Source organism: Anomaloglossus baeobatrachus, chromosome 5 (genome assembly GCF_048569485.1).
Source record: "Anomaloglossus baeobatrachus isolate aAnoBae1 chromosome 5, aAnoBae1.hap1, whole genome shotgun sequence".
Lineage (NCBI taxonomy): Eukaryota > Metazoa > Chordata > Amphibia > Anura > Aromobatidae > Anomaloglossus > Anomaloglossus baeobatrachus.
Genome location: NC_134357.1, coordinates 225925215 through 225950657, shown reverse-complemented (window position 1 = coordinate 225950657; position 25443 = coordinate 225925215). Strand labels below are relative to the sequence as shown.

The 25443-nt window shown below is 48.3% G+C and overlaps 1 protein-coding gene across 1 annotated transcript in view; it reads left to right on the top strand.

Annotated features, from left to right (window-relative positions):
- The window catches only part of LOC142312711 (catenin delta-1-like), a 239087-nt gene that overhangs the window by 49319 nt on the left and 164325 nt on the right, over positions 1-25443 (top strand). The window contains exons 2-5 of the mRNA XM_075351699.1: positions 7384-7601; positions 18740-18805; positions 18903-19040; positions 24336-24751. Of these exons, the coding sequence (XP_075207814.1) occupies positions 7407-7601; positions 18740-18805; positions 18903-19040; positions 24336-24751 (815 nt within the window). The 5' untranslated portion in view covers positions 7384-7406. The remainder of the gene's footprint in view (positions 1-7383; positions 7602-18739; positions 18806-18902; positions 19041-24335; positions 24752-25443) is intronic.

Genomic DNA, 25443 nt, shown 5'->3' with positions numbered 1-25443 from the left:
GCCCAGAAAGCTTGGGCACCCTGCATTGCGGATTCCAATCCCCAGCTACCTGGCTCGACACAAAAATTGGGCGAAGCCCACGTCAGTTTTTTTTTTTTTTTTAATTTCATGAAATTCATGAAATTTAAAAAAAAAAAAAAAAAGGGCTTCACTATATTTTTGGTTACCAGCCGAGTACAAATAGGCAGCTGGGTGTTGGGGGCAGCCCGTACCTGCCTGCTGTACCCGGCTAGCATACAAAAATATGGCGAAGCCTACTTCATTTTTTTTTATTTTTTTTTGTTTGGGGGGGGCAAAGAAATCCTGCATACAGTCCTTGAAGGAGGATACTGAGCCTTGTAGTTCGGCAGCTGCTGTCTGCTCTCCTGCATCCACTAGTGGATGGAGTATGCTGAGCCTTGTAGGTCTGCTCCCCCTGATTCTCCCTCCAGCATACAGTCCTGGATGGAGCATGCTGAGCCTTGTAGTTCTGCAGTTGTCTGCTCTCCTGCATACACTAGTGGAGAATGAAGAACATATTGAAGGAAATGACACCTTTGTTAAAAGAAAAAAAAAAAAAAAAATCGTTAATGGCAATGTTCACTGATAAGAAACGCATAAAAATGCAGTGCGCAAAAACGCAGCAAAAAAAGCATGCATTTTTGTCACTTTTTTTGTCGCAGGTGCGTTTTTGTGCGTTTTTTGCGGGGAAAAACACAAACGCAGCGTCAAAAAGACGCAATGTGTGAACTTAGTCTATCAAAACCGCAAACCAACGGATCTAGTATATGACGCATGCAAACTCATCTTACCGCGATTCCATCGAAAATGCATTGAAATGACAACGCAATTGTCAAGGATCCGGTCAGATGCGTTTTGCGCTGATGTGAAAGCAGCCTTACCTGACAAGTGCTATGAAATTCTGCTGTTAATTAGACAGAATATCACATGGCTTGTCAGCCTAAGGTAAGGCACTTCAAAGCTTCAGTACTATCGAGGCAGAGGAGGATGAAGCTTGATCTGAGCTTAAGTTATGCGTGGTACAGACTGACTTTGCTGAAGCTTTGAATTGCAATTGTTCCAGCTGATACATTTTTTTGATATGCTTTGTAATAAACAGCAGCACATAGCTGTGCTTGTCCGCTGAAGGGTGGGCACTCCAAAGCATCAGCAGGATCCAGACAGAGCGAAGAGTGAAGTCTAATGTGAGCATGCCTCCTCAGACTGCTGTAACTAGCTCACTGAGAGGAAGCCCCACCCTCACCAATGACGTGCATGCCTCCTCACTGCTGTAACTAGCTCACTGAGGGGAAGCCCCACCCTCACCAATGACGTGCATGCCTCCTCACTGCTGTAACTAGCTTACTGAGAGGAAGCCCCACCCTCACCAATGACGTGCATGCCTCCTCACTGCTGTAACTAGCTCACTGAGGAAGTCCCACCCTCACCAATGACGTGCATGCCTCCTCACTGCTGTAACTAGCTCACTGAGGGGAAGCCCCACCCTCACCAATGACGTGCATGCCTCCTCACTGCTGTAACTAGCTCACTGAGGGGAAGCCCCACCCTCACCAATGACGTGCATGCCTCCTCACTGCTGTAACTAGCTCACTGAGGAAGCCCCACCCTCACCAATGACGTGCATGCCTCCTCACTGCTGTAACTAGCTTACTGAGAGGAAGCCCCACCCTCACCAATGACGTGCATGCCTCCTCACTGCTGTAACTAGCTCACTGAGGAAGTCCCACCCTCACCAATGACGTGCATGCCTCCTCACTGCTGTAACTAGCTCACTGAGGGGAAGCCCCACCCTCACGAATGACGTGCATGCCTCCTCACTGCTGTAACTAGCTCACTGAGGAAGTCCCACCCTCACCAATGACATGCATGCCTCCTCACTGCTGTAACTAGCTCACTGAGGGGAAGCCCCACCCTCACCAATGACGTGCATGCCTCCTCAGACTGCTGTAACTAGCTCACTGAGGAAGTCCCACCCTCACCAATGACGTGCATGCCTCCTCACTGCTGTAACTAGCTCACTAAGAAAGCCCCACCCTCACCAATGACGTGCATGCCTCCTCACTGCTGTAACTAGCTCACTGAGGGGAAGCACCACCCTCACCAATGACGTGCATGCCTCCTCAGACTGCTGTAACTAGCTCACTGAGGAAGTCCCACCCTCACCAATGACGTGCATGCCTCCTCACTGCTGTAACTAGCTCACTGAGGGGAAGCCCCACCCTCACCAATGACGTGCATGCCTCCTCAGACTGCTGTAACTAGCTCACTGAGGAAGTCCCACCCTCACCAATGACGTGCATGCCTCCTCACTGCTGTAACTAGCTCACTGAGGAAGTCCCACCCTCACCAATGACGTGCATGCCTCCTCACTGCTGTAACTAGCTCACTGAGGAAGTCCCACCCTCACCAATGACGTGCATGCCTCCTCACTGCTGTAACTAGCTCACTGAGGGGAAGCACCACCCTCACCAATGACGTGCATGCCTCCTCACTGCTGTAACTAGCTCACTGAGGGGAAGCCCCACCCTCACCAATGACATGCATGCCTCCTCACTGCTGTAACTAGCTCACTGAGGGGAAGCCCCACCCTCACCAATGACGTGCATGCCTCCTCACTGCTGTAACTAGCTCACTGAGGGGAAGCCCCACCCTCACCAATGACGTGCATGCCTCCTCACTGCTGTAACTAGCTCACTGAGGAAGTCCCACCCTCACCAATGACGTGCATGCCTCCTCACTGCTGTAACTAGCTCACTGAGGGGAAGCCCCACCCTCACCAATGACGTGCATGCCTCCTCACTGCTGTAACTAGCTCACTGAGGAAGTCCCACCCTCACCAATGACGTGCATGCCTCCTCACTGCTGTAACTAGCTCACTGAGGGGAAGCCCCACCCTCACCAATGACGTGCATGCCTGCTCACTGCTGTAACTAGCTCACTGAGGAAGTCCCACCCTCACCAATGACGTGCATGCCTCCTCACTGCTGTAACTAGCTCACTGAGGAAGTCCCACCCTCACCAATGACGTGCATGCCTCCTCACTGCTGTAACTAGCTCACTGAGGGGAAGCCCCACCCTCACCAATGACGTGCATGCCTCCTCACTGCTGTAACTAGCTCACTGAGGGGAAGCCCCACCCTCACCAATGACGTGCATGCCTGCTCACTGCTGTAACTAGCTCACTGAGGAAGTCCCACCCTCACCAATGACGTGCATGCCTCCTCACTGCTGTAACTAGCTCACTGAGGAAGTCCCACCCTCACCAATGACATGCATGCCTCCTCACTGCTGTAACTAGCTCACTGAGGAAGTCCCACCCTCACCAATGACGTGCATGCCTCCTCACTGCTGTAACTAGCTCACTGAGGAAGTCCCACCCTCACCATTGACATGCATGCCTCCTCAGACTGCTGTAACTAGCTCACTGAGGAAGTCCCACCCTCACCAATGACGTGCATGCCTCCTCACTGCTGTAACTAGCTCACTGAATGGAAGCCCCACCCTCACCAATGACGTGCATGCCTCCTCACTGCTGTAACTAGCTCACTGAGGGGAAGCCCCACCCTCACCAATGACGTGCATGCCTCCTCACTGCTGTAACTAGCTCACTGAGGGGAAGCCCCACCCTCACCAATGACGTGCACTCCTCACTGCTGTAACTAGCTCACTGAATGGAAGCCCCACCCTCACCAATGACGTGCATGCCTCCTCACTGCTGTAACTAGCTCACTGAGGGGAAGCCCCACCCTCACCAATGACGTGCATGCCTCCTCACTGCTGTAACTAGCTCACTGAGGGGAAGCCCCACCCTCACCAATGACGTGCACTCCTCACTGCTGTAACTAGCTCACTGAATGGAAGTCCCACCCTCACCAATGACGTGCATGCCTCCTCACTGCTGTAACTAGCTCACTGAGGAAGTCCCACCCTCACCAATGACATGCATGCCTCCTCACTGCTGTAACTAGCTCACTGAGGAAGTCCCACCCTCACCAATGACGTGCATGCCTCCTCACTGCTGTAACTAGCTCACTGAGGAAGTCCCACCCTCACCAATGACGTGCATGCCTCCTCACTGCTGTAACTAGCTCACTGAATGGAAGCCCCACCCTCACCAATGACGTGCATGCCTCCTCACTGCTGTAACTAGCTCACTGAGGGGAAGCCCCACCCTCACCAATGACGTGCATGCCTCCTCACTGCTGTAACTAGCTCACTGAGGAAGTCCCACCCTCACCAATGACGTGCATGCCTCCTCACTGCTGTAACTAGCTCACTGAGGGGAAGCCCCACCCTCACCAATGACGTGCATGCCTCCTCACTGCTGTAACTAGCTCACTGAGGAAGTCCCACCCTCACCAATGACGTGCATGCCTCCTCACTGCTGTAACTAGCTCACTGAATGGAAGCCCCTCCCTCACAAATGCCGTGTATGCCTCCTCAGACTGATGTAACTAGCTCACGGAGTACCATCCTTACCAATGACATGCACTCCTCAGTTCGTCCAATTCTGGTTCCCAGATTGGAAGTAGCAGAGTCGGAATCAATAATTACAGGACCCACATGCAGATGGTCTTTGCCACGCAGGACAAATAATAGAAGATATTAGAAAATTGATGAAAAGAGTTAGTAGCCAAAAGCTTCTTTCAAATCAGATTTCTGTATGGTTTTTTTTTTTTTAGAAATTGTGTCCAACCTCTTGTTTTAGGAAATGTACATTAGACCCAGTGAAGAGACTAACCTTCTTTTCGGTTTTGAAGCAGCCAATAATCATGTGCATTTTTAAAGTCTACACGTGATACAAAATTGAAACATTGGGTAATTTTCTGGTGCTGAATTACGGTACCTTTTTAAAGAATTGGTCCTGGATTGCTCACTTCCGCACTGGGAATCTCCAGTTCATAGATGTTTATACTGTTATTAATTTTAAGAAGTTCTATACAATTAAAGACTTTTTCTATTTAAAATGTGCAATTTTGGGAATGAGGGATGAAAAATAATTTTCGGGAGCGGCTAACCTTTAATAGTTGCGTTTGTGAAGGTAAATTATTCAGCTACATTAATTTATGGGGAACAAAAGTTTAGCTTCCATCATTCTTATGTTTTTACCAAGGAAATTTTTTTAAAAATACATAAATTAGCAAAGACCTCTTGTCTACCAGCTTTTGGAAAAAATTGCAAACTTCTCCAATTTGGATTTCTTGACTTTCATTCCTGGTTTAGGCCCCTTTCACACTGCGTTTAGCTTTACGTTTAGTGGTCCCGTTGGGGCATCCGTCCGAACCGCCCCTCCCCCACCCCACAAAGCGTGTTTCGGATGCATGCGCCGACAGGGCCATTGACTGTAATGGAGCACACTACGTTAGTGTGTGCTCTGATTTGTACGATTTTCTGGTAGTAGTCGACTATGTTCGGGTCTCCGCCTGCAGAAAGTGTATGCCCGAGAATAGCACAAAACAAGAGCACACACTACCGGAGTCTGCTCTATTACAGTCAATGGCCCTGTTGGCGCATGCATCCGAAACACGCTTTGCGGGGTGGGGGAGGGGTGGTTCGGACGGATGCCCCGATGGGACCACTAAGCACAAGGCAAAACGCAATGTGAAAGGGGCCTTATACTTGACATGTCTTACATGGTGTTCCTGCTGCTTAAAGAGGACCTATAGGCAAGCTTACCTTATAAGTTTGTGTATTGCCATCGTTCTTTTAATCCTCCTAGAATTAACTGAAAGCCATTTATGTAAAGCTGTGCAGCTGACATTGTGCAGGTGATTTCTGTTTGTGTTGTTGTTTTTTTTTTTTTTTTTTAAAACACTTGATGCGCAAAAAAACAAGGACATGTGAACAGCCTGTAGACTTTAGTGGATATTTGCTCTTTTTGTGAAACATGTATGTGAAAGACAGACATCTGAATGATACTTCTACCTTTGTGGCTGCTAACTGTGGGACATTACTTTCGGGTAAGGCTGTTTTCACACATCCGGTTTTTGCTCTGCGGCACAATGCGGCGCTCTGCAGAAAAAAACGCAACAGTTTTTTTTGTTTTTTTTGCCGCCGGTTGCGTTTTTTCCCCGCATAGACTTGCATTAGCGCCGTATTGTGCCGCATGGCCTTGCGTTGCGTCCGGTTTTTGCCAGATGCGGCATATTTAGCCCATGCGGCGGCTGGATGGAACGTTGTCTGGCACGGGTTTTTTGTGCGGCGAGAAAAAAACGCATTGCAGCGCGATTTAGAATGCAAGCCTATGGACGCCGGATGTGGCGTCCTGCGGCAAAAACCACATCCGGCCGCCGGATGCATTTTTTTGCACTGCACATGCTCAGTATCAAGCCGCATCCGTGAAAAAATGGACGGGCCGCATGGAAAAACTTATGCAATGGATCCGTTTTTTTTTCGCCGCATCTGTTGCATAGGTTTTTGAGCCGGATTGAGCCGCACTGCTAAAACCGGATGTGTGAAAGCAGCCTAAGAGGGCCATTGTCGCACCGTCTGACACCGGTAGTAGGGGCAAATGCCGATCTGATATATACCAACTATCAATTCATTCAGAAATTTCTCAGGAGTAAGAAATGGCACAACATGTTGCTCTAAAATGATCTGCTTTAGTAAATGTTACGTTCTATAACAGCAAACAAGTTCTTTTTTTCATTGAAAAATTCCAAATTTTAATAGTTTAAATATACAAAACAAAAGTGTAATTAAATTCTGCAGGTTTCTCTTTAAGTCTCAGACTACTGATATGGGACCTAACTGCTCACTGGAACCATCAGAATTGACACCTGAATAGAAAAGGAAAATCTGATTATAATTTAATCTGTATAAAATAAGGAAATCTGAATGTTAATTATTTTATTATATTTGTACATACTTTAATTAAATGTCACCAAGTTCCCAGTCTGAGGGCAGTATAAAATGTGGATAATAGCCTTTATCCCAGAGACTTGTCATTTACTGGGTTGCTTGCTGTAGTTTTGATAAACACTTTAATATTTTGCAGCATTGATAACCTCAGCTTACCCTCCATTTATTGATGGCTCTCTGCATGGACTGTGCATAGTCAGGAAGCCTCCAGCCCATGGTGGTGGGCAGGCAGAACCACAGCAGGATCCATCCTTGAAAGGGCCATCAGAGCTGCAGCAGGCTAGCATGACTTCACAGGTTTCTTCGCTTTCTGCTGCACTCAGATGGAGCATCATAAACCTGGTGACAGAATCTTTCATGCACAATCCTCTTTTACCTATCATCAAATACAAGCAGCCAGGAGTGGGATTTTCTTTGGTTTGTGGGACTGTCTCTTGCTGGTTTTTAATTTGGTCTCTTTTTCTCTCTCCTCTCCTTCTTTGCCCTCAATCCTTTTCTGTTTCTATATGTTCCCCTCTTTAGTTTAGGGTTTCATTGTAAGCTTTATGGATGAGCCGGAGTCCGAGAGCCCGGCCAGCATCTTGGCCTCAGTGAGAGCGCAGGAGGCACAGTTTGAGCTCTTGTCTCGTGCCTTGGAAGAAGAAAGGAGACACGTCACTGCACAGCTGGACCGGGTGTGGGTGACCCCTCAGGAGGCTACAACCCCGCTTTCAAATGGCACCCTCACCCGTCGCCAGCAGGTAATCTGATATCAGCATGTCGGGGGTGATTTTTATTAAGTTTAACTACATTCCATGAATATGTTCATTGTTTAAGTAATACTAGTTCATAAGAAACTGACTTTTACCATCCAAGAGCATTTTTGAGCTTGTTGGCCTGGGCACATTGTGCTGTATTATAGCTATGCTGCATTAAGGATAGTATGCAGTAATGGCTATCTACTCAGATCTAAAGGAAAATGTTGTTTGGTTAGGCGGATTAGAACACCAAGTATATGAGATATTCTACCCCCTTAAATATACTAATGAGGGTGGGGGGGACCCCAACAGATGTTAAAAAAATAAACACTTTGAGTTCTGCAGCTCGTCTACCCAAAGTAGATGAATGCCATGCAAGAGTGTGAGTAGAGCAGTGTATGGACTCAATAGAGAATCTGAGCATTGACTGAGCTCTGGAAAGGCTTATAGGGCATGATATATCATTAGCGTTCACATTTTTCCTTTCTCGCCTTTTCATTGGGGGACACAGACCGTGGGTTATATGTTGTCTCCAGGGGAGGCTTGACACTAGATTAAAAAAAAGTTAGCTCCTCCTCCCACAGCATATAACCCCAGCTAGGCGGGAACTAACTCAGTTTTTCCTAGTGTCAGCAGGGAGGCTGACATGTCTAGACTGAGCTCGACCAGAGGTGCCTCAGGCCAGCTTATTTTTACTTTTTATTTAGTTTTTCTTTTCTTATTCATTCTATTTTTGATAGGGGCAATACAAGGGTGCCTTGCCACCCCCGTTCCCCCCCCGTGTACGGGCAGAGGAAACCTGGCGTGCAAAAGCCGTCAGTCTTCCCTCGCGCCCAAGTGGTCGGGTCTGCGTACCCCTCCAGGCTCCCTGGAAGCACCTCACAGAGGTAGCTCCAGAGGGCTAAGCAGAGCCGAGTACCTGCTAGCCTTGAGCCGAAGATGCGTCCCCGAGATCCCCGCATCCCAGGACCGACGCGTCTTCAGACGGAGCAAGAGCAGGTAGGGAGACGACGAGTCAGTCCCCTGCATCCAGACCGCCGCCTGAGAAGGCGCCGGTGGGGCGATGCAGGCCGTGATCCCGGGGAAGCATCATTAATTTAGCTCCCGGCGTCGGCCTGCATGTTCAGCAACGCCCCCTCCACTGCTCTAGAAGCCGCTCCCTCTAGTGGGCCGTCTCTCCCCTCCACGCTGCCAGAGAACACTGGACGCCATTACATGTGGGGAGCAGACACGGGTGAGATCGCCTCCTTGGCTCTGCAACTCTGCAGCACTATATACCACTCTGTTCAGCGGTATATCGCTGTCTTTCTAGCGGTGTGTGCCTGCTGGCTGGCAGTGTATATCAGCTTTCAGCGGTATATACTAACTGTGCCTGCAGGTATATACTGACTGTTTGGCATTGTGTGCCACTTTACTATTGGTATATACCAGCTCTGTATAGCAGTCCCTTTCTAATACTGCTAGTAGCTCCTCACCCACAGTAGTGTAATACTGCTAAAGGCTCACAGTATAATTATACGTTTGTTGCTGACATGCGTAAAAACCACAAGGGTGATATAGCTTCCCAGGCATCCTCTATGGACCTGTACTATGCTTGCACCACCTGTGGAAGCTTGTTTCCCAATGGGCAAAGCTATCCACTCTGCCAAGGCTGCGATGCCCCTACTACAATGTCACAACAGGCGTTGCGCAATCTGTGGGTTCGGCCCCGGACGCCATTCAGGCAGCACCCCCGCCTGATGAGGCTATCCCTGCATGGGCTCTTCTGATTTCTAAAAGGTTAGATGACCTGGCCACTCAGATATCTCAGCCTTCCACAGGGTCCCACAGCCTCCCCCCGGCTCAGCTCCCTCAGAGGAGCCCGCCTTCGTCTGGTGTATCATCCCCAGTACTTAAAAAGGCTGTCTCCAAAAGGCGCCATTGCGACCGCTCCGCCTCATCTGACTCACACGATGGTCAGTCTGATTCAGACTCCGTGACCTTTAGTAGTCACGATTCCCGAGACTAACTCTGATTCAGATGTCCCTTCGGAGTCTAGGCATATGGAAGACACTCTGATAGCAGCTGTCAATCACTCTGTCGATTTCTGATCAGCCCTCGGACCCGACTTCTCAGTCGGCAATCAAGCGAGCCAAGAAGCCTCCTAAGTCCTTTGCCCAGGATCCGATTTTTCATCAAATCGTATCTTAACAGTGGGATCACCCTGATAGGAGGTTTAATAAAAAATCCTCCTCTTCATTCGCTTATCCCTTTCCCCCGGAAATGGTTAAGCCCTGGTCGGTACCCCCCGTTGTGGATCCGCCAGTATCCAGACTGGCTAAACACACGGTTATGTCTGTTTCAGACAACGCGTCTCTTCAGGACTCGTCTGACCGCGCAGTTGAGGCTGTGGTCAAATCTATTTTTCAGGCTTCGGGCTCCTCTCTACGCCCCCTGTTTGCCATGACATGGGTGGCAAGAGCTATGAGCGTGTGGAGTAGGAACCTGCGCAAGTTGCTTCGCCCTTGCAATATTCCTCCGGAGGCTCTTGAGATTCTTGATTTGTTTTCTCTCGCCTCTAATTATCTATTTCACGGCTCTCTAGATGCAGCCAGCTGGTCAGCCCTAACGGCAGCCAATGCTGTCTTCACCCGCAGGGTTCTGTGGCTAAAGATCTGGAATGCGGACAGTGCCTCAAAGAAGTCCCTGTTCACACTTCCCTTCCAGGGTCTTCGTCTATTTGGTGAATCCCTGGACAAGCTCATATCTGAGGCGACGGGTGGTAAAAGTACCATTCTACCACAAAAGCGGCCTGTAGTCAGAAATTTCAAAAAATCTTCCTGGCGCAGGAAGTCTTTTCGGCCTGCTCCCCAAAAGCCATCGGCCCAAGGACCGTCCCAATGCTCAGATCGAGGATCCGGTCCCTCAAGGGGCTCTTCTTGGCGTTCCCACTCCAAGCAGCCTAAATCCAAAGGACCTCGCTCTGTACAGGCCCCCTCAGCATGACGCCAGGTATCCCGCAGATCTGACTCCTGTGGGAGGGCGGCTTCTGCTTTTCTGGGATATCTGGCTAGAACACACTCACGATGCCTGGGTTCGAGAAATCGTCACCTCGGGTTACAAGATCGATTTCCATTACCTGCCGGCCACCAGGTTTCTGCGTTCTCGTCTCCCAAAGTCCATGACGCAAAACCAGGCCTTAATTCAGGCCATAGCTTCTTTACAAAAAGCAAACGTCATCATTCCAGTGCCCCTGGAACAGCACGGCAAAGGTTTCTATTCAAACCTTTTTGTCGTCCCCTAAAAAGATGGCTCTGTCCGCCTGATCTTGGACCTCAAATGGCTGAACAAATTCGTACGGATTCGAACTTTCCGAATGGAATCATTGAGAGCAGTACTAGCCGCCATGGAACCTGGAGATTTCCTAGCTTCCATAGACGTTCAAGATGCTTATTTACACATTCCCATATGTGTCTCTCATCAACGGTTCCTTCGCTTTGCCGTAGGACACAGTCATTTCCAATTCAGGGCCCTTCCCTTTTGGACTGCCTACTGCGCCTCGGGTCTTCACAAAGGTCATTGCGGCCGTCATGTCCATTTTACACCCCAGAGGCATTTTGGTCGTTCCCTATTTGGACGACCTTCTTGTCAAAGGGAGCTCTCCTCACGTTTGCTCAGAAAGCGCGCAGATTTGCCTAGACACCCTGTCAAGGCTAGGGTGGCTTGTCAACTTCAACAAGTCATCCCTCATTCCTCATCAGCGCATCACCTTCCTAGGTATGCTGATAGACACGGCTCAGTCCCGGGTTTTCCTTCCAGAGGACAAGAGGGCTTCAATGATTCGGGCTGCCCAATCCCTCCTATCTCGCCGTCGCACATCCCTTCGGAACGGAATGAGAGTGTTAGGCAAAATGGTGGCGGTCATAGAAGCCGTGTCCTTTGCCCAATTCCATCTGCGCCCTCTACAACTGGATCTTCCTGGGACAAGAATCCAGCTTCCCTGGACCGGTCAGTCCGCCTGTCTCTGCGCTCAGCTCCCTCGTCTGGTGGACTCAAGTCTCATCCCTATCTCAAGGGAAGTCCTTCCGCCCGGTCCGCTGGCAGGTTGTCACGACGAATGCCAGCCTGATAGGCTGGGGGGCGGTGTTTCTCCACCACACTGTTCAGGGCCGCTGGTCTCCTTCCGAGAGCTCTCTGCACATCAATGTTCTGGAGATCAGAGCCATATTTCTGGCCCTTCAGAATCTTCAACCCTTATTACTGGACCTCCCTGCTCGGATCCAGTCAGACAATGCCACGGCCGTGGCTTACATCAACCGTCAGGGAGGAACTCTCAGCAAGGCAGCGATGAAGGAGGTATCCAAGATTCTTTGTTGGGCAGAGAAGCACATCCCCATCATCTCAGCTGTCCATATCCCAGGGATAGACAACTGGGCCGCAGACTTTCTCAGCAGGCAAGGTCTAGCGGCAGGAGAATGGTCCCTCCACGACGAAGTGTTCCATCAGATCACTCTTTGTTGGGGGCTCCCGGATGTGGACCTCATGGCGTCTCGAATGAATGCCAAGATATGTCCATTCATATCGCGGTCAAGAGACGCGCTAGGCTCCGACGCTCTAGTCTTTCCATGGTCGCAGTTCCGCCTACCCTACATCTTCCCTCCGTTTACTCTCATTCCGAGAGTAATCAAGAAAATCAAAGCGGAGGGAATCCCGGTGATCCTCGTGGCTCCGGACTGGCCCAGGAGAGCCTGGTACCCAGAGCTCCTCCAACTTCTCGGCGACACCACCTGGCGTCTTCCCGACTGCCCAGATCTTCTGTCGCAAGGTCCAATATTCCACCAGAATACAGCACAGCTGCATTTGACGGCGTGGCGCTTGAATCCCTGGTTCTAGCCAGATCGGGGTTTTCTTCCAGGGTAGTTCAGACCATGCTTAATGCTCGGAAGCCTTCCTCCGCCAGCATTTACCACATGACCTGGAAGACCTATCTTACCTGGTGTGACCGTCATGGTCGGTCACCCCTGACCTTTTCAATCCCTAATGTTCTTGCCTTTCTGCAAGACGGTCTGGACTCTGGTCTTGCTCTCAGTACCCTTAAAGGACAAGTTTCCGTCTTGTCGCTTTTTTTTTTTTTCCCAGAAGCAGCTGGCTTCTCACCCTCAGGTCCGTACCTTTCTTCAAGGGGTAGCGCATTTGGTCCCTACTTATCGCCACCCCTTAGATCCCTGGGATCTGAATCTGGTTCTAGGAGTTCTTCAACTTCCTCCCTTCGAACCTCTGAGAGAAATCTCTCTTCAACGACTATCTTGGAAAGTTGCCTTTTTAGTCGCTATCACCTCTATCAGGCGAGTGTCCGAACTGGCAGCTCTTTCCTGTCGTTCACCTTACCTGATATTCCATCATAAGGTGGTCCTTCGGCCTTCCCCCGCCTTCCTTCCGAAGGTCGTATCCTCTTTCCACCTGAACGAGGACATTGTGTTGCCGTTATTCTGCCCGGCCCCGGTCCACTCCTTTTGAGAAAGCCCTTCACAATCTCGATCTTGTCAGGGCTCTGCGGATCTACATCTCCAGAACAGCGCCGTTGCGCAAGTCCGATGCCCTTTTCGTCCTCCCAGTAGGACACAAGAAGGGCAACCCGGCGTCTAAATCCACGATTTCTCGATGGATCAGGACTGCCATCTGTGAGGCATACAAAGCACGAGGTGCCGTTCCCCCTCAATCTGTGCGGGCCCACTCTACACGAGCAGTGGGTGCCTCCTGGGCTATCCGCCATCAGGCTTCGGCGGCTCAACTTTGCAAGGCCGCTACCTGGTCCAATGTGCACACGTTCACAAAATTCTACAGAGTGCATACGCATGCCTCCGCGGATGCTGCTCTTGGAAGACAAGTCCTTCAGGCGGCAGTGGCCCATTTATAAGTGGCCACTGCTCGGTTCTGACAGTGTTTTCATATGAGTTCACTGCCGTTGCAGTAGTTAGTCAGCTCTTAGTCTGACGTTATACACTGTTATTAGTTCAGTTCCCACCCAGGGACTGCTTTGGGACGTCCCACGGTCTGTGTCCCCCAATGAAAAGGCTAGAAAGGAAAGGACATTTTTGTGTACTCACCGTAAAATGTCTTTCTTGGAGCCTTTCATTGGGGGACACTGCTCCCACCCTTGTGGTTTTGGTTGTCCTTCTCCTACTGCTTTTACACCAAACTGAGCTAGTTCCTGCCTAGCTGGGGTATATGCTGTGGGAGGAGGAGCTAACTTTTTTTTAAATCTAGTGCCAAGCCTCCCCTGGAGACAACATATAACCCACGGTCTGTGTCCCCCAATGAAAGGCTCCAAGAAAGACCTTTTACGGCGAGTACACAAAAATGTCCTTTTTCCTGACTTGTGGTGGGGTTTTTTTTTTTTTTTTTTTGTCCCCCCCCCTCCCTTCTTTAAAATTGGGCATACAAATCATGAATTTTGTGTAAACTCCAAAATTTGTGTATTTTTAATTTTTTTTTTGTCATTAACTGGTTTTAGGACGTTATTGTGAAAAGTTGCACTTTTTGCAAAATGGTGTATACTGCGATTGGGAAGGAATTTGATAAGTGTCTGCCTCCCCTACGTGGCCTTCAGCACTGTCTGACAACAGGCTTCCTGCTCCCGCAGCTTAAAAATCTATTAAGCGAGGTTCTAGAACGTTCCTGTAGAGTAGAACGCAGACCAGCTTGGCGTTTAGTGTTTAGGTGGTCCACAAATAATTAAATTATAATTTGTAGTAAAATAGAAGGCAATCTATATTGCAAAATAAACTTGACACTGTGTTCCCTCAAAATTCTAATTACATGGTTATATAGATTAACCCCCTCCAAATAAAATCATATTTGCAGTATATTTCATGGCTTTTATTACTTTAAAAACTAGTTTTATTCCATTCATAAATGAGGGAGCTTTGATGCAATCTTGGCATGGCCAAGAGCTTAATGCCCCTTTTTAGTCCCTACAGTTTGCAGACTGAGCTGTTCCCCTGGCTCTGCTCGCTTGTCTAGAATGAGCTGTCTCTGACCCCCAGCCACTGTGGTACTCGTAACCACAGACTATGAAGAGTTAAAGGGGTATTCCCATCTCCAAGATCCTAAGCCAATTTGTAGTAGGTGTAATAGTAGTAAATACCTCCAATTAGAAATGTAGTATAGTTCTTCTGATATAGCAGTCTCTCTTACCTCATGTGCAGGGTATTGCAGCTTACGTATCTATGGTTATGACCACGAGCAAGTAACTCGCTATATGAGTGGATGTAACCATGAATACAATGCAATGCCGTGCACATGAGGTAACAGACATGGTTGTATCAGGAGAACTATACTACATTTCTAATTGGAGATATTTGCTATTATTATTATTATTATTATTATTATTATTATTATTTATTATTATTATTATTGCAGCTACATACTGGGATAGGATCTTAGAGATGGGAGTACCCTTTTAATGATGCATGGGCACATAGTGTGAGGGCATCCCCTCAAATAATCATTGCCTCTCGTCCGTGGCCGACGCTTGCTACGCCCAGAAGTGTAGTCTGCAGCTTTTGAGAGATAAGGATCAGATACTTGTTCCTTCTCTTTTCAGTGCATCACAGAATAGGTTAATGTACAGTCAGGGCCAGAAATATTTGGACAGTGACACAAGTTTTGTTATTTTAGCTGTTTACAAAAACATGTTCAGAAATACAATTATATATATAATATGGGCTGAAAGTGCACACTCCCAGCTGCAATATGAGAGTTTTCACATCCAAATCGGAGAAAGGGTTTAGGAATCATAGCTCTGTAATGCATAGCCTTCTCTTTTTCAAGGGACCAAAAGTAATTGGACAAGGGACTCTAAGGGCTGCAATTAACTCTGAAGGCGTCTCCCTCGTTAACCTGTAATCAATGAAGTAGTTAAAAGGTCTGGGGTTGATTACAGGTGTGTGGTTTTGCATTTGGAAGCTGTTGCTGTGACCAGACAACATGCGGTCTAAGGAACTCTCAATTGAGGTAAAGCAGAACATCCTGAGACTGAAAAAAAAGAAAAAATTCATCAGAGAGATAGCAGACATGCTTGGAGTAGCAAAATCAACAGTCGGGTACATTCTGAGAAAAAAGGAATTGACTGGTGAGCTTGGGAACTCAAAAAGGCCTGGGCGTCCACGGATGACAACAGTGGTGGATGATTGCCGCATACTTTCTTTGGTGAAGAAGATCCCGTTCACAACATCAACTGAAGTCCAAAACACTCTCAGTGAAGTAGGTGTATCTGTCTCTAAGTCAACAGTAAAGAGAAGACTCCATGAAAGTATATACAAAGGGTTCACATCTAGATGCAAACCATTCATCAATTCCAAAAATAGACAGGCCACAGTTAAATTTGCTGAAAAACACCTCATGAAGCCAGCTCAGTTCTGGAAAAGTATTCTATGGACAGATGAGACCAAGATCAACCTGTACCAGAATGATGAGAAGAAAAAAGTTTGGAGAAGAAAGGAAACGGCACATGATCCAAGGCACACCACATCCTCTGTAAAACATGGTGGAGGCAACGTGATGGCATGGGCATGCATGGCCAAGTCAATCACCAGATCTTAACCCAATTGAGCATGCATTTCACTTGCTCAAATCCAGACTTATGACGGAAAGACCCACAAACAAGCAAGACCTGAAGGCTGCGGCTGTAAAGGCCTGGCAAAGCATTAAGAAGGAGGAAACCCAGCGTTTGGTGATGTCCATGGGTTCCAGACTTAAGGCAGGGATTGCCTCGAAAGGATTCGCAACAAAATATTGAAAATAAAAATATTTTGTTTGGGTTTGGTTTATTTGTCCAATTACTTTTGACCTCCTAAAATGTGGAGTGTTTGTAAAGAAATGTGTACAATTCCTCCAATTTCTATCAGATATTTTTGTTCAAACCTTCAAATTAAACGTTACAATCTGCACTTGAATTCTGTTGTAGAGATTTCATTTCAAATCCAATGTGGTGGCATGCAGAGCCCAGCTCGCGAAAATTGTGTCACTGTCCAAAGATTTCTGGACCTAACTGTAAGTGGTGATATTGACCTGTGAAGACAGGAGGAGGCACACAACTGTAAGGCTGCATGCCCACGATCAGGGTTCATGGCGTTTTGGAAGCAGCATGTTTCCAAAACACTGCGATGTACAGTACACGCACAGTGGATGAATTTCTAGAATCCCGTGCCTACTGTGCGTGTGCTGCCTGCAGTGTAAACTGACCTGCGGTGCGGCTTTGAGTCGCAGCATATCAATGCTTTGCTGTAGAGATGCAAGTGTTTTATGCAGGAAGAACAGAAGAGAAACTGCAGAGGCCTGAGCCCGGAACGTGGGCTGACTCGTGGCCCCAGGACGCAGCAGGTCCTGATTGTGTGCACATACCCTAAGGCTATGTGCGCACGTTGCGTAATTACATGCAGTTACGCTGCGCTTTGTAGTGCAGCGTAACTGCATGCGTCCTGCGTCCCCTGCACAGTCTATGGAGATTGTGCAGGGGCCGTGCGCACGTGGCATATTAGAGCACAGCGCTTCGGCTGCTGCCCGAAGCGCGCATTCTAAGAAGTGACATGTCACTTCTTCCGTGCGCTTTGCCGGCAGACCCTGCTCTGTCTATGGCAGGAGCTGCATGCAGAGCGTACGTTCTCTGCCGGCACCATGCGCTTCAGAATGGAGCTTTTCAGCTGCGCTCTGAAGCGCACCTTTTAGGTGCAGTGCAGAGCGCACACGTGCGCACATAGCCTAACTCATCTCTGAAGCCACTGGCTATACTTCACAGCGTTCAGGAGCCAATGATGAAATTGTGTGCACGAACTGTTGACTGCTTCATTGTCTATGTGCTTCATGTAGCTCTGTGGTTAGTGTTCAGGCATAGCTCAGTCTACTCAATATGCAAATTAAGGGGGCATAAAGATGAACTGAGCACTTGGATGTGCCAAGGGGCACCAAAGCCTCCTCATTAGTATATGTAATAAAACCAGTTTTAGAAGTATGAACAGCAATTAAATATATACTGACATTTTTTCTTTTCTTCTACTCATATATAATGCTATTAATTCCACAGCACTTTACAGATAATTCTTAGATACAAAGTCCCCTATACAGTATAACTGTTAAGGAGAACCTGTCATCAGGATTATGCATGTTAACTTGAAGTATGGCCTTAATGGCGCTGTTATACAGATTCAGTAGATCCCTTCACTGAATAAAAATCTGCATCCTGGTGGTTTACTCAGCATTTGAAGTCTGGATTTCATAATCTTTCTGTGCATTGAGGCGGGACTATGGGTTAGGGTCTTTGGCCGTGCTCCGGCCCCTCTTCCTGCCACTGGTATCTCTATTTTCCTCCCGTTTTAAAGTTCTCGCCGGCACTGCTTTCGTCTTGTGCAGATTGTTCTCCCGGAGGTTCAAATGACCCCAAAGCTTTTGAAACCCAAACTTCAAATACTGATTAAACAACTGCTAGGATATGGACTTCTTCACTGACTGGATCTAATGAATCTGTATAACAGCGCCATTATGGCCATACCTTTTTACTTTTATCATGCTAAATTGTGATGACAGGATGTTGTTTAATCTGCATTTTCAGGGTGATGTACTCCTTTTTAAGAATCCGAAACTAAATACAAATATTTCCAAGAACAGGAATATTAAGTATATATTTGATAACCAATAAGCTAATTAAATATTTGTCCACCACTTATTTCTGAACCGTTTCATACAGGTAGGGGCTGACAGGCAAAACATATTACAAACAGAAGAGAGGTGAGACTTGCTAAAGCTGCACCACATAGAAATCACTGAGATTCTGCTGCTTTTTCAGTTACCGGCTGACAGTAGATAGGAGTAAGGGCAATATGATGCGGCTCCGCCCCCTCTACAAATTCTATGCCATGGAAAATTTAAGTGTGCATTAAGGGAACCACATTGGCAGGACAACTACCCAAAAATGGGGCACAGGACAAAACAGGAGTATAAAAAGCACACGTGCAATTATTGCTTTAGTGTTGTACTACTGTACAACACAAATTTACATAAACAACAAAAAGGGGTTTATTTTGGAGTCAAGTGCACTCTCTGTATGCTGGATTATGTGATTTGGATGTGGTTTAACTCTTGCAACTAACATTTCTCTCCTGCAGAACGGGCAAGTCATTCACTCTACAGAGGGACAGAGGAAGATATATCCAACTGTAAACTCTACACAGGTGAGGTGGACTTGTTCAGGAAAGTAGGGTATCAAAATACACATTTGTGGAATTGATTATTGTGATGTGTAAAACTCTTTAAATGCCCCTACTATAGGATCATTCACCCTTTGTGTACTCGCCAGTCAGGATGGAGGGCCATGGTCTTCCTGCTGATGAAAATTATGTCTTGGATGATGAGCCCTCCTATTTGTCCTACAGTATGTCTGAAGATCCTCGTCACACAGATATCCCAGTAAGTAAAAAACTTCCTAGCAGATTTATACATTCTTAACCCCATGCAGCGTGGAATCCAGCTCTATAGCCGACATCTGAGAGTTACTGATGTGATTGTACATTGTTCAAGCCCATAAGTTCAACTGTTGAGCCTGACAGCAGCAATTTAAAAGGTTTGACCATGGCTGACATTACTCTTGAGAACTACCCACGCGACGCTGATCACGAGATGCCTAATGATGGCTGTGATGGGTGGGTTTTGGCGTGGAAACATGCTATGATAAATATTCTATGAAGTTCATCCTGTGGCTGAACATCATGGGAGACCACTAATGTCACAGTACACTTGGAATAGTATAGTATTGCACTGTATTGTACGGCTGATCTAATGATGGCAGATTCAGCCTTAACTTAAGGTGAATACGAAAAAAAAAAATTTCAAGTCTTTTCCCCAAATGGCAATATGTAACTACAAAGTGTGACCTATTTGGTATTGTTGCTTGTATGAAGGCTTGGATACAATTGTATTGTGCGAGGCTCTTGCCCATCTGGTCAGATTTTGGCACACTCACAGCCACATGACCACTGATCCTGGCTCTGACAGCGGACAGTCCTCACAGCGTGCAGTTACATTGTGCCTGCAGACTTCATATTTTAGAACAGACATCCCTTTTAAAGTGCAGACATTGCTCTGCCTAATGTCCTGTTTGACTTGATACACAGCCACTCAATAGCCAAATTGTTTGATAAATAGATATATCTGTCTTTAAAGTAAATCTGTCAGCAAGTTTTTGCTATATAATCTGTCTTGCACATTAAGTAGGGAGAGAGACTCTCAGTCCACTTAGTTTACTCGGTGCTGTAAAATTGTGAGAGAAATCTGAGTTTTCTCTGCTGCATATTCATCAGTTTGAGATACTGAGCTGTGTAAAATCCCCCAAAATTCACTGGCTTATGTGAACAAATATAACTTTTAATAATCGTCGCTAAAATATGCACGACCAATTCACACCATTGTCTGAAGCCTATCTGAGTCTCAAGATCGCAAAGCACCAGACTCAGATACAAATATTTTGCAGCTATAGTAACCAATATTCATATATAATTCTAAACCTACTGGAAAAATAATTAGTTTAATATAATGTCTAACACCTATATTAAAGTGACTTGTGCTGATATTGATTATATTGCACGAATGCCCTGGCACTATTCCCCACGCAACTGAAATATTGATACCAGTCCTTTAATATACAGTACAATTGACTAGTGCCTAATTTTGATAGCTAAAGAAGTAATAGTAGACTGTCTACCATGCCAACTAAATATATTACATAAGGGGTCTGTTCAATTTACTTCCCTATCATTTGACAGGTAGTAATCAGATGTTCTATATATGTCAGCAGGGCTGTATTTTGCCTTCATGCTGCCCTAAGCACTTTAAGTAGTCGCGCCCCTTAGTGACACAACATCTGTTTAAGGCAGATCTACTCTGTAAAACACTTTAAAAAGTATCAATGAGAAACGTAGGGCACTAACCACCCCTATGGGGATCACCACAGGCACATCAAAACATAGCATGAGTATAAAATATTCCCACCACACCGTCCCCATTTATATACTGTGACTGTCACACTGCCCCTAATAAACTACACACCACACTGTCCTCACTTATAAATTATACCCACCACACCTTCCTCAATTCTGAAATATTATCTGTACATTGTGAGGAGGGAGCAGCATGATGTGAGGACAATGTCCCATGCATGCTGCTCCCTCCTCAGTGTCCCATGCATGCTGCCCCCTCCTCAGTGTCCCATGCATGCTGCCCCCTCCTCAGTGTCCCATGCATGCTGCTCCCTCCTCAGTGTCCCATGCATGCTGCTCCCTCCTCAGTGTCCCATGCATGCTGCTCCCTCCTCAGTGTCCCATGCATGCTGCTCCCTCCTCAGTGTCCCATGCATGCTGCTCCCTCCTCAGTGTCCCATGCATGCTGCTCCCTCCTCAGTGTCCCATGCATGCTGCTCCCTCCTCAGTGTCCCATGCATGCTGCTCCCTCCTCAGTGTCCCATGCATGCTGCTCCCTCCTCAGTGTCCCATGCATGCTGCTCCCTCCTCAGTGTCCCATGCATGCTGCTCCCTCCTCAGTGTCCCATGCATGCTGCTCCCTCCTCAGTGTCCCATGCATGCTGCTCCCTCCTCAGTGTCCCATGCATGCTGCTCCCTCCTCAGTGTCCCATGCATGCTGCCCCCTCCTCACAGTGTCCCATGCATGCTGCCCCCCCCCTCACAATGTCCCTTGCATGCTGCTCCCTCAGTGTCCCATGCATGCTGCCCCCCTCCTCACGGTGTCCCATGCATGCTGCCCCTCGCCATAAGCTCCTAATGCTGCCTCACTCATGCTAAGACCACCACACTAACGCTTATGCTGAGACACCCCCCCCCCACACACATTCACACTACCCCACTCTTGATATTGACTCCCCTACATTGCTCCACTCCATACTGAGTCCACACATGCTGCCTCTTCTCCATAATAAGCTCCCAATGCTGCCACCCTCTCATTCTGAGTCCTTACACTCCACCCCCCCCATCAATTTTGTCATTGCACTATCCCTCAACCCTTGTCCCCTGTCTCTAGCATTAGCCCCTCTCTCCCACTCCCCCAGCAGCAGCCTCTCCCCGAGCATCAGCCTCTCTTCCCCCAGCCTCCCCCAGCCTCAGCCTCTCTCCCCCAGCCTCAGCCTCTCTCCCCCAGCCTCAGCCTCTCTCCCCCAGCCTCAGCCTCTCTCCCCCAGCCTCAGCCTCTCTCCCCCAGCCTCAGCCTCTCTCCCCCAGCCTCAGCCTCTCTCCCCCAGCCTCAGCCTCTCTCCCCCAGCCTCAGCCTCTCTCCCCCAGCCTCAGCCTCTCTCCCCCAGCCTCAGCCTCTCTCCCCCAGCCTCAGCCTCTCTCCCCCAGCCTCAGCCTCTGTCCCCCCAGCATCAGCCTCTGTCCCCCCAGCATCAGCCTCTGTCCCCCCAGCATCAGCCTCTGTCCCCCCAGCATCAGCCTCTGTCCCCCCAGCATCAGCCTCTGTCCCCCCAGCATCAGCCTCTGTCCCCCCAGCATCAGCCTCTGTCCCCCCAGCATCAGCCTCTGTCCCCCCAGCATCAGCCTCTGTCCCCCCAGCATCAGCCTCTGTCCCCCCAGCATCAGCCTCTGTCCCCCCAGCATCAGCCTCTGTCCCCCCAGCATCAGCCTCTGTCCCCCCAGCATCAGCCTCTGTCCCCCCAGCATCAGCCTCTGTCCCCCCAGCATCAGCCTCTGTCCCCCCAGCATCAGCCTCTGTCCCCCCAGCATCAGCCTCTGTCCCCCCAGCATCAGCCTCTGTCCCCCCAGCATCAGCCTCTGTCCCCCCAGCATCAGCCTCTGTCCCCCCAGCATCAGCCTCTGTCCCCCCAGCATCAGCCTCTGTCCCCCCAGCATCAGCCTCTGTCCCCCCAGCATCAGCCTCTGTCCCCCCAGCATCAGCCTCTGTCCCCCCAGCATCAGCCTCTGTCCCCCCAGCATCAGCCTCTGTCCCCCCAGCATCAGCCTCTGTCCCCCCAGCATCAGCCTCTGTCCCCCCAGCATCAGCCTCTGTCCCCCCAGCATCAGCCTCTGTCCCCCCAGCATCAGCCTCTGTCCCCCCAGCATCAGCCTCTGTCCCCCCAGCATCAGCCTCTGTCCCCCCAGCATCAGCCTCTGTCCCCCCAGCATCAGCCTCTGTCCCCCCAGCATCAGCCTCTGTCCCCCCAGCATCAGCCTCTGTCCCCCCAGCATCAGCCTCTGTCCCCCCAGCATCAGCCTCTGTCCCCCCAGCATCAGCCTCTGTCCCCCCAGCATCAGCCTCTGTCCCCCCAGCATCAGCCTCTGTCCCCCCAGCATCAGCCTCTGTCCCCCCAGCATCAGCCTCTGTCCCCCCAGCATCAGCCTCTGTCCCCCCAGCATCAGCCTCTGTCCCCCCAGCATCAGCCTCTGTCCCCCCAGCATCAGCCTCTGTCCCCCCAGCCTCAGCCTCTGTCCCCCCAGCCTCAGCCTCTGTCCCCCCAGCCTCAGCCTCTGTCCCCCCAGCCTCAGCCTCGTTCCCCCCAGCCTCCCTCCAGCCACGGCCTCCCTCCAGCCTCCCCCCAGCCTCGGCCTCTGCCTCCCCCCAGTCATCGCATAGGGGACTAATAGCCTAAGTCCTAAATTAACAGGGCAGGCTTTTGATGCTATGCCACATATCCCTGCACTCCTAGCTGCAATGTATACAGTTATTAAGCACTATATTGCTATGACTTGGAGGGCAGTTTGTTATCCTGCCTAGATAAATCTGTCTATATCCATTGTTATTGCATCCACCTCAACGCATTTCGTCTCCCATATGTCATTGAAACATATCAGGAGGTAATACGGAACATCCTGCAATTGATTTACAGGGGCACATAATAAACATGGCACAGATATGCCTCAGTGTACTATCATTGTCAGTAGCACGCTCCGCGCCCAAACGTGCCACTGATACAGATTAATGCCCGCCCCCTTCCTTTTGACGCACCTCCTGTGTCAGTCAATCACATGATCCGTCTCACCGGACCAATCATGTGCGGCCATGTCACGGAGGACTTCATTATTAACTCAATTGCTTGAGTTAAGTGCACTAAAACAGGAGCGCACTTAAATCAACATAGCCACTATTACACTACCGATTAGTTATATCCTAAACATAAAAAACCTAAGGTATACACAAGGATTACTGGGAGAGATACAAAACTCAGACAAATGTGAAAGGACACCGCCATAATTATTAGTACAGAAGGGGTCATGAAGGGGTTAAGATCAGCCCGAGTCACTTTAATATAGGTGTTATCTGTGTCTGGTGCTTTGCTATCATGAGACTCAGCTTCAGACAATGGTGTGAATTGGTCGTGCATATTTTAGCGAAGAATATTAAAAGTTATATTTTAATGTATTTGGTCACAATACAGTGAATGTATTAATGTAGTGGACAATATAATATAGGTCGTCACAGTAACATACTGTGTAAAATCCCACAACTGTCTTTGTGCACTATATTGACAGCTGCTAATCTGAGCAAGGTTTAACTAGGAGGCAGATTGTCCTGTAGTACTAATTTCCTGCTAATAAAACACTGATTGTATTGAAACAGCAAAACACAGCCTAGTAAGGGACACGTCACTAAAAGCAGGGTCTTTGCTTCTACATCATGGTGCTCTCATATTAAATAACAAAATTCTGCTGACAGCCTTTAAAATGCAGTAATAAGATTATTTTTTTTTTTTATTTTTCTTTCAAGATAAAACTTCCTGTTGGATATTCCCAAACTTTAGATCGCCCCTATCGTGATGCTGTGGGTGGTGGAGGAGCCTACACTACAGTGCCCCGTAATTATCATTTCCGTGGACCTGGAACAGAGCAGGTGCAAATGATTCCACCTGCTCAGCATCCTGGCTACAGCAGTCTGTCTAGACCTAATAATCGCTACCGCACTGTGGAACCTTATAGGGGTCCTGGCTATGGGGCTCAACCTCAGGTCAGGGGGGCTGGCTTTGGAGGTAGCCAATCTGATTTGCTGAATGCCAGGTATGGCTCTGAAGATGCATATGGACTAGAAGACGATCGTAGAAGTCTTGGTGGTTATGTAGATGGGCCAGACTATTCAACAGCTGGTAGGAGGGCTGCCAATGGAGGAGATCAACGTAGGCGACTTAGGTGAGTTATACTGTTTTATTCATACATCTAACTTGTGATGTTTGATCATGTAACTGTGCATGACAAATTTTGGAATTTTAATCCTAAATTCCATTCATTGTTCATTTATATTTGCTGTCCACCATCATTACCCCTCCCTCTAAAATTACTAGACAGAAAGGTCCCACTGCCCATACAATAGACACTGCCACATACTGTATCTATGGCATCAGCTAATCTGTCAAGATCCATAGGATTGGTAGTTCAATATTTGACATGCTGGATCATTATCTCCCCTGATAATCATCTATAATGGGCCCCTGCTCCATACACTTCCAGTATGTGCAGATGCAGCTGATATTTGTTTAATGTATATGGGAGCCTTCAGATTGACCGGATATATTAGACAATCTATGTGAACCCTCTCAAAACATCTATTATCTTATGTTAACAAGATTACCTTTTATCATGCTCCAGCAGCACATCCTTATTGATGGATACAGCTCTGATGGGGTTTTTCGACAACTTCCTGTGTTCTATTACTACAAGTTCCATCATGCATTAGTCACCTCTAAGCCAGCATTTATCACACCCACTCAAAACACGACTTGAACCCCTCCCTTGACGCCATCTTGAGTCTTCAAACTGCTGCATCTTATAGTGACACAGTACAAGCACTGACTTCTGATGAGCAGCGTAAGATGCTCTGGTGT